This window comes from Hemibagrus wyckioides, linkage group LG08 (assembly GCF_019097595.1).
Source record: "Hemibagrus wyckioides isolate EC202008001 linkage group LG08, SWU_Hwy_1.0, whole genome shotgun sequence".
Taxonomy (NCBI): Eukaryota; Metazoa; Chordata; class Actinopteri; order Siluriformes; family Bagridae; genus Hemibagrus; species Hemibagrus wyckioides.
In genome coordinates, this window is record NC_080717.1 from 13,844,499 (window position 1) to 13,854,460 (window position 9,962).

Consider the following 9,962-nt stretch of genomic DNA (forward strand, 5'->3'; position numbering starts at 1 on the left):
AGGAAGATGTCAAAGCCTCAGGATAAAAAACTCAAAGCAATATGCCTTAATAATAGAAAGTGCACAGCAAATCAAATGAAAAACAAATGGGTGGAAACAGGAGTCAATGTTTGTGACAGAATAAGAGTGTTGATGCTTTTCATCAGGAAAGGCATATCAACTTAATGTCATGGCCAGCAAACAGTCTGAATCTCAATCCAATTGAAAATTTATAGTGGAATTTTAAGGAAATTGGACCATGATAATGCTCCATTCTGGAAAGCTGATCTGTTAATTGCTATTTGATAAAGAAGGAACCAGACTGATGGGGAACATTGTTTTTCATTAGTTAATTCTATGCTTCAAAGAATTCAGGCTGTCATAAAAGCCAGAGGAGGAGCAACAAAGTACTAATTGTGTTTTACTCAACATTGAGTGATTCCATACTTGTTTCCTCTACTTGTTTTGGAAAAAATTCATGCCATTAATAAAAAAAAGTCAGTGAATTTTTTGATGTATGTTTCACAAAGCTAGAATGTTAAGCTATTGAACAAAAACTTTTTGTGTCATATCTGTGATTTGTTTGTTTGCTATAAAGTAAAAAAGCTGGGTGAAAATCCTCTAAGTGTGATAATTTCATATTTTTTGCCAGGGATTTTATATACTGCAAGTAAAATTTCCCATCTGTGGGCAAACTATTTCTTAAATTTGTTACCCTAGTTTGTATAGAATAAGAATTCTGTGCAGAATAGAGATATCACTAAATATCTGTGAGTAAAACTGTAACCAGACAATGCTACTATTATAGCTACCTTTTCAGTCACTTTTAAACCTGTCATAAACACTGCAGTGGGCTTTACTAACAACTTTCTCATCTCTTTGCTTCTAACAAAACATGTCAAAATTGTTTCTAATCCCCATTTAATTACAAAAGCTGCAATCTTTTACTTGGATCAGTTCACCTGAAACAAGGTAAAATAAAAGCTAAGAGTCAACTCTATGTTAAAGTGAGTTAAACAAAATTCATCTTTGAGACAAAGTTCTAACTAGAAAAGCGACAATATACTACAAAAGCAAATGTATTTTCTAAACACATAAATTGGTATATAATGACTGCTAGGTCTAAACTGCAACTATTTCACATTAACTTTGATTTTTATCAAGAAAACCAGTGCTCTACTGTACAACCGAGGTAATGTAACAGTGGGGATAGGGATAACCAAAGTTGTGCAGCTGTACAGATCAATGAATAAATAATACAGGATAATACAGATGTGGCAGGAGTGAAAATGAACAATTTATTACAGTTTTGGGCTGCAAGTATGAAAAAATAAACTAAACAATGGAGGTTTATTTAGCAAATAGATATCAATAAAACATGATGCTTGTTTCTAAGAACACTTGATAGATTATAATGATACCATAAGCAAAATATACAGTATATACCTAAACTAAATGAATGTAACGTGATATTTTGAATTCGATTCAGTATGTCCTAATTCTGCTCTTGATGTTTGCAGTTTAATTCATTCTAATATTTAGCCATGCAAACTGGTCATCTGGTCATAATAAATTTAACAAATAAATGTAATAATAATAAATAAAAAAAAAGGTCCTTAAGATGATGAGAGAGAATTGCTAAATGTGACATGATAAAATAAAAGTAAATGAGGGTGGATTAAATAAATAAATACATAATAATAATAATAATAATAATAATAATAATAATAATAATAATAATAATAATATTTAGCTTATGTCTACTGGCACATAATAGAAACTAGCCCCCTATTCCCACTAAAATGGAACTGCTCATTGAAATAAGTTCATACCAAAAGAAACCATACATTTAGATTACAAGTCATCTAATTTAAATACAATATAAAATATTACTGATAAAAATAATAATATTTTTTTTAAAAATCAAAGGAAATGTTTTAAATGGTTCAGTGGGGCATACACCAGCAATAACAGTAACAAATTATATTACTGGCTCATGAAAAAAATATTTTTCAATATTTATTGGAGAGACACCAGTCTATTAAAAACTAAAACATTATCCAAGGTTTGGATTATCCAAGATACTAAAAAAAGATGATCCAGATGATTATACCTCTGTGGAAGACCATCATGGTACAGAAGGTCTGCATAGGTCTGTGTGTCTTCTGCCATTGCTTTTCCAGTCATCTTACTGTTCTGGCATCAAACTCTGATCCTGTCGAGCTTTTAGAGCCAAAATGGCTTTTCTGTAAAGATCTATCAGGAGACAGGCAAATTAAGAAATTTAGTCTGCTAAGATTCTAGATCAGAGATACTCACCCCAGAAAGTGTTTTACTTTGCCAAGGAACCGCCAAGTAGGGAATTAATTAGATAACCTTTTAGTCTCCCCAAAAATGATAAATAAATGTTTTATCACATAAAACTTGTAAACAAAAATTAAACAAACAAACAACAATTATACAGATTTGTAACCCTTATAAAGTATTCACAACATTTTGAAGGCCTTTGCTGACAAAAAAGGCTGATAGACAAGACACACCTCACATGAGTTCCTGTTACTGACATTTAATTTGCAATGGGGAAACTCCTTCAATCCAATGATCAAATGTATACAAAATCAGATATATTGTAAGAATTTAAGAAATAAATCTTTAATGTGTTTCTGCTATAGTCACATGATTTGTCTAAGATCCCACAGTTCAGGTCAGCCAAACTCTTTAGCCATAAATTGAGTTCTCCAGCCATCAGTCTCAGACAGTGTAGTTATCAGGGCTGGTGTCATATGAACAGCTCTTTGTAACAGTGTAGAGTATAAGCTGTTGCAATCCAGAGCTATCATTTTTTAGGGTTGTTTCATGTTCAGATGATTCAAGTTTTTTAAGGGAACAGTTTCAGCACAAACACAATCACGTGACAACATTTTTCTTTGCATTTTGGGGGATTGCAATGTGAAGTTAAGGTGCATAACACCATCTAGTGTATCGAAGTACATAAGTTGTGATTAAGTGGAATTCTGCTTTTATACAAGAGTGAAAGTACAGTGAGACTTACCAAATGTTGCAGAGAGCTCAGCAGGCTGTCTATAATTTACAGGAATTTCTTCTGTGTTTATCCTGTTATTTCGCTTTCCCTTCGCAAGTTTTTTCTTTTTCTTGTTTTGTCCAGTACCTGCTGTAGCCATGAATCAAAATAAAGTTACCCCCTCATCATCAACCCATTATCTATTTGAAATGACTCTAAAGTATTATATTGGCCAGAATACCTTTAGGGGGTTTGGCCTTCTGGGGCTCAGAATAATCCAAAGTCTCCACTTTTGCTTTGGGTTTTAGCCTCCCACTTTTTTGTGGCAAAAGGGCACAACTGGCCTTCTCCTTTTGACTGTTACCATCCTGTTCTGCTTCATTTCCTTCCGTTTCCTCTTTTTTCTGTTCCTTATCTACTTCTTTTTTGCTCCCTTTTTTCACACTTATTGCTTTAATTTTAACTTTCAGCTTCTTTTTCTTCATCTTCTTTTGAAAAGAATTTTCCTGTAACCAGATTGTAAAGTCTAGTTTAAATTAAGTGTGTGTATGTATGTATGTATGTGTGTGTGTATGTATGTGTGCTGTGACTTACCTTAAGAATAATTGGTTGTAGATGGCCCCTACTTTTCTGTCCTTCCTCAAGGGGGCACTGTGCTTGGTGAATGTCTGGTTTGCTGGATTTGAGTCTGCAGATGCCAACACATTACAAGCTGCAATACATGCCACCTTAGCAAGTGAAATTATTTCAAGATAAACTCAAAGTAATATTATTAAATATATTTCTGAAACTATTTCTTTTACTAATTTCAAGCTATATATATTTTTTGGAATTTTATATAATTGGATAACTTTGCTTTGTTTTGGGGGATATAAATGGCAATATCTGCCAATAGAACAAGGCTATTTCAAACAGCTTTAAACACAAAAGGCACCTTTCAACTTTGTTTTTTTTCTGACTTTTTTCCGTCTTTGCTTTCCTTTCTCTCTCCTCTGGTCCTGGTGGCTTTCCACAATCTCTGACTACACGGGCACAAAGGTCTGGATAGTCGAGGCACACAGCCCTTAGTAACCATCTGAGGCCACGCAATGTCCTCCTGTCTGACCACCGCCGCAGGTCCATTAAGGCAGAACATGGCTCCTTTTATGGTACAAAAACTTTGTTATTCATACAGCTGCTCATGCAATGTAAATAACAACTCTAAAATAGGTATAGCATATCACAAAAGTGTATAAAATGTCATCACAGGTATTAAGTTTATTAAGAGATTTTGTTTTTTCTGGCCACATTTTCTGTCATTACCCAGAATGTTACTCACAATGTGGCACAGAGACCGGCTCTGATTGACCAATTTCTCCAGGGACAGGACCTCAATCAGTTCACTTCCCAGTAAGGCATTCATTTTGTCTTGTTTATTGGCTAATCTGTAGCGGAACAGTAGAGGAACAGTCTGTGGAAATTATTTACTTTGCATGTAGAAGTAACCACTTACACCTTAATCCTAAGAATAATTTTAAAGAGTATTTAAACATAAAGGGATTTTAAATGACAACTTACACTAACAGGGGCTTTCCAGCCAATCTGGGATGTCTCAGGATGTCTGTTAAAAGTTCTTTGACCTCTTTCATTCTGTGTCTGTCACTGGAGTCTACAACAAAAATTACCCCATGGACCTCGCCATAGTATTCTCTCCAGCATAAGTGAAATTCAGGACTTCCACCTGTGTCCAGTAAATTCACCAGGAAGTTTTCTAGCCTTAACTCATAGCGGACACATCCATGAGTAGGACTAACTTCTCCAAGGGGAGCTAAACAAAATACAGAGATAGACAATATTGTAAAATAGAAAATATAACCATTATTAATTATATACAGTCATGGGAAAAAGACAGTACTGCTTCCTTCAATTCTACATTTTTTCTAAATCTAAATAACAATTGAATAATCTTAACCAATATATATATAAACAATAAATAACCTTAGGTGACAAAAACATAACAGATAAAATTGTAATCACTTTTTCCCCAAAAAATGTAAATTGAAATTCAGAAACTGCTGACAGACAGAAGGCAGGTTGAACTAAGTGAGTAGATGGAAGGCATGATTCTTTATTTTCCCCTTTATCCTTACTTTTGCTTTTCAGTGACCCAACCCAGGGAAGTGTAACATACATTCTATTCCATGCCATACCTGTTCAGCCTTTTTCTGATCGTGCTGTCATGAACATAAACATTTTAATGTGCTTACAGAGGCCTATAGGTCACATTATGTATTTTTCTTTATATAGCATTAAACAATCTGGAATTTGAAACAAGATGGAATTTGCTTGGACACCCACTCCTAGGAAGACTAGCTACTTCTTAAAGGCTTTCCATTTGTAAACAATCCTTCTCACTGTAGAATGGTGACTTTTAAATTGTTTGGAGATGACCATATAACCCTTCCCAGACTTATGAGCAGCAACAGTTGCATTTCTGAGGGTAATGTCCTTTCTTGTTGGTAAGATTTTAACAAGTTCTGCTTTTATAGAGGTAGTCACACCTCTTGATTAACTAATGTGCATTTTATTAGTAACAACTGGCTGCTAGTTACTTTCTTAGTAATTCTGGAAGTAGGAAGGGTGAACTTATTTTTTTCCCACCTGGTCTCTGAATGTTGTTTTGAGAAAAATGAATTCATATTGAAATCTTGCTGTTTTTTTGCTGTCACACGATTTTATTTCTTTCTTTATAGAAGTTAGTGAGGACACCACAGTTGTTATTTAGACCCTCATGAATAAAAACATAGAATTGAAGGATAATTTCTAATTTTCTTGCCATAACTGGAAGCTAATATACATAACTTTATATGATGTTTTTACCTCTTAACATCCCTCTGATACACAATGTCTTTCCCACCCTGTCAAGACCAACCACCAGCACAGTAACTTTCCTGAAGAAACAGAAGAGGTCCATCTATGTGATTCCTGTTTTTCTCAGTCTGATATTAAACAATTTACATTTACTTATTTTGGCATTATAACTAAGCACAGAAGGTTAACTCCTTGCTCAATGGCATAATAGTGGTAGCTTGGCAATTTATCAGCTAGTATTTACCTCATGGGCTGCTGCAGTTTAGAAACCCAGTTGCAGCAGTTGCTCATCAAATTGAACATACTAAGATGAGAACACCATCTTCGTGATTCAAACCTGTATGCAGATTGTAGAATAGGTTACACTGACAGTGAAGCTATGTCTGGTAGGCTGCTAGCCAATACTTATAGCTGTCACAAAATATAATGTCATCTGGTTTGTGTCATTATAAATAGATTTAGTCTTGAATTTCTATGTAGAGAATTACTTTCTATATAGAGAGATACATTTCTTAAGAACTATCTTAATATGCACATGCTGCAATATCTTTAAATGCAATAAGAAATCTTTAAGCTATGAGCATAGCTTGACAAAGGGCATGAGTAGCATTCATTATATATGGCAGGAGTGATATACAGGTCTATAATACTTTAATCATATAATAATGACTATAATAAAAAAAAATGTGGACATTATATAAGAAGGAATTGCAGCTACAAACATCCATTTTTAGGACTGATGAACATGTAACACCACACTAAACCAGGAGTGAATCCCAAATGCACCAAAGTTTTTGGTGTGAAATTCAAAAATCAAAAATATGCTGAAAAAGGTTTATGTATCAGGTTAAGGTATTTTATATGCAGTACACAGAACTAGTCTTATATGTTTGTTTGTTTTAAATATGTCAGAAAATATCTACAGAGAAGTGTAAAAACACAGAAGTACAGTAGCACAAAACACAATACATGAGGCAAGCAGATTCCATTTTATTGTAAGGTTTTGGTTTAAAATAATGGCAATTTACTTACAGTAATCTGTCCTTATTTATTTGCATGTTTATGTTTTCCTCATCTGTGGCATTGTGCACAGTGCAGTAAAATCCTAATCAGGCTCAAATTATACCTCTAATCCTGTCTCCTCATCTGGGAGGAGCCAAGTAGGCTTACGGTTCTTATTAATCACATGAGCTTCAGGGACATCTGCTCTCCTTATTGGTAGGTGATGGTTTGTTTATCTGGTCCAAATAAAGATTTGCTTTGAACACTGTACAGTTACAGTGTTCTTTCAGTTACAAATTGGGTTTCATGCTTTTCAATTGACCTGTAATTAGATTTACAGACAGTGATTATATATTATATGATAGCAGGTATTACCATATTGTAGTATGCCATACAGTGTAAATCATGTGTATTCCTTTTTTTGTTCTGACATCATAAAAGGTTTGGCCTATAAATAGCCACCCTACTAATAAGCTGTTTCAACAGATAAACTCTAATACCAAAACACATGTCCATTTTGGTGTTCTTGTTTATTGAGATGACTAGTGAACCAAGCTGTGTGATGTTCTGTGAATTTCTCTACTATTATTTTGGCTATTATTGTGCACATCTTCAACTTATACCTCTAACTGAACATGTTTGGCGCATGCATACTTACCAGAACTTTTCTCAGTCCTTCTGTTCCATTTCACCAAACCTAACATACAGGTGGAGTGAGAATGACCTGAATATCTAGTTGTGCACCCTTTAACAGTGTCACAAAGAAGAAGCCTTCATATTCATCACATATTCATTACAGCACAGTAAAATTCCTTTCTTCATATATTCCACAAATCTCACACAGGAACAGTCTTCAACTCTTGCAGACACCAAACAAACATCTACAGCAACGCCACACAGGCTTCCTGAAAATCCCTGACCACAACCCCCCAATGCCTACCTCCACTGGACCAACCACATCCTCTTATTTGACTGTGATGGCCAACCAGGTGAGAAGACAGCTGGACAGCTGGCTGCAGGTCATGGTGATATTAATCCCAGGGTTCTTAAGCACTACTCAGCTGTCTATCCTCAAGTAGATCTACAACCTGATGCATTGAAAGGGTACCAGTGCTGTGGAAAATATTTTGGCTAGTACCAAAAGCCACCCCATCTGGCCTCAGAGACTATAGACCAGCTGCTTTGATGTCACATGTCATGAAGGTGTTGGAGAGATTTTCATGAGTTTCATGGACTTGCACTGGACCCACTCCAGTTTGCTTACCAGCCTCATGTGGGATGCTGTTATCTATCTGCTGCAGCGTGCTCACTTCTACCTGGAGACAGTGGTGGTGCTGTGAGGATCTTTGCTTTCCTTTTTTTTCAGTGTCTTCAAAACCATCCAACCATTCCTGCTGAGTGAGAAGCTGTTTAGAATGGGTGTCAGCCCATCCACCATCTCCTGGACTAATGACAACCTGTCAGATAGGCCTCTGTGTGATTGGGGGCCTCTCTGTCTGACATGTTGGTCAGTAACAGAGGAGCACCTTAGGGTCCTGTCCTGTCTCCATTTTTATTTCATTCTGTACACCTCAGACTTTCAGTACAACTCTGAATCATGCCACCCGCAGAACTTTTCTGACTACACAGCAGTGGTGGGGTGTATTAGGGATGAGTCTGAGTATAGGGGACTACTGGATAACTTTGTGGACTGGTGCACTAGGAATTACCTGCACCTAAATGCGCGGAAGACCAAGGAGATGGTGGCGGACTTTAGAAGGACTAAAACTTTGATAAAGCCCATAACCATAATGGGTGAGGAGGTTGGAATTGTTGATAACTAGTCATCAATTTTATATATATATATATATATATATATATATATATATATATATATATATATATATATATACATACACAGGATCAGCCAGTTGTATATATATATGGGTCATACATATATATATACATATACATATATTGTATATGAAAATGGGTAGTGGATGCAAAGAGGAGTGGGCCCAAATTCCTTGAGATGTGATATGTGTGCAAACCTGGTGGCCAACTACAACAAATGTCTGACGTCTGTGATTGCCAACAAGGGTTTGCCACCAAGTACTAAGTCATGTTTTGCAAAGGGGTCAAATACTTATTTCACTCAATAAAATGCAAATCAATGTATAACTTTACTGAAATGTGTTTTTCTGGATTTTTTTGTTGTTATTCTGCCTCTCACTGTTCAAATACACCTACCATTAAAATTACAGACTGATCATTTCTTTGTCAGTGGGCAAACGTACAAAATCAGCAGGGGATCAAATAATTTTTTCCCTCACTGTATAAAACCCTTGTAAAATGTAAATATATATCAGTGGTGGGCCGTCAGGGCCTTCTCTGCTGGCCTAAATAGCAGTGATCTGAATCACTGACTTGCATTTTAATATATTTAATATATGTTTCCATGAATGTGTATTAAATTATTCCCAATAGTCTATTATTTACATTTCATAGCTTTTCTCTTGGTTGCGCTGCTTCCAGTAGTGTATATTTATGATAAAAGCATTATCCAGTCATATTTCAGCCAGTGGCTGACATCATGTGCTGCCAGAGTGAAAGAGATCTGCCTTAAGGCCTTCAGAATCAATAGTGGAGGTGCCCTTAGCTTAAAATAAGTGGCAATGAAATTGTAAAATTAACCAATCAGATTTCGAGTTGGCATCACTGGGGCCATCTAGCAGGCATACAATAACGTCAGCAATTTCCCGTCCTTTGATTGGATAATTAGAGTAGTCAGAGACAGCGAACCGCACATATACATTGTTTCTATATTCACTGCGTCTCATTTTGGATGCTGCCTCCTCCAGAGATTGCAGTTTGCTGCATACGTGTATATGTGTATAACATTTGAGTACTGAACAAGCCTGATCACACACACACACACACATATATGTTATATATGTTATAAGTTTAGCCAGCGTAAAGACTAGGAAATGCTGGAATGAACTTTTCTAGGCTCTGCATGCTGTCCTACTTTTTACTAGTTAAAAATTAAAAACTAGCATAAACAAAAACATTTCCATGTCCTTTTGGTGAAATTTACACTAAAATCTCTAATTTTCTAATCTAATTTAAT

General features: G+C 35.5%; 1 protein-coding gene across 3 annotated transcripts; it reads right to left on the minus strand.

Annotated features, from left to right (window-relative positions):
• Positions 1-1,260: 1,260 nt before the first annotated feature.
• On the minus strand, positions 1,261-8,676 carry arl13a (ADP-ribosylation factor-like 13A). 3 transcript variants are annotated; one of them, XM_058396296.1, is made up of 10 exons: positions 7,512-8,676; positions 6,096-6,188; positions 5,861-5,931; positions 4,559-4,808; positions 4,320-4,425; positions 3,936-4,141; positions 3,596-3,689; positions 3,243-3,507; positions 3,032-3,151; positions 1,261-2,235 (listed from the first exon to the last, which is right to left on the minus strand). In XM_058396296.1, exons 2-10 carry the CDS (start codon positions 6,152-6,154, stop codon positions 2,168-2,170), a joined length of 1,239 nt encoding a protein of 412 aa, XP_058252279.1. In that variant the 5' UTR covers positions 6,155-6,188; positions 7,512-8,676; the 3' UTR covers positions 1,261-2,167. The 3 variants fall into 3 exon arrangements, with proteins under 3 accessions (XP_058252279.1, XP_058252278.1, XP_058252280.1); XM_058396295.1 differs by having other exon boundaries at positions 6,096-7,175; XM_058396297.1 differs by having other exon boundaries at positions 3,032-3,148; positions 6,096-8,676.
• Between the last annotated feature and the right edge of the window lie 1,286 nt (positions 8,677-9,962).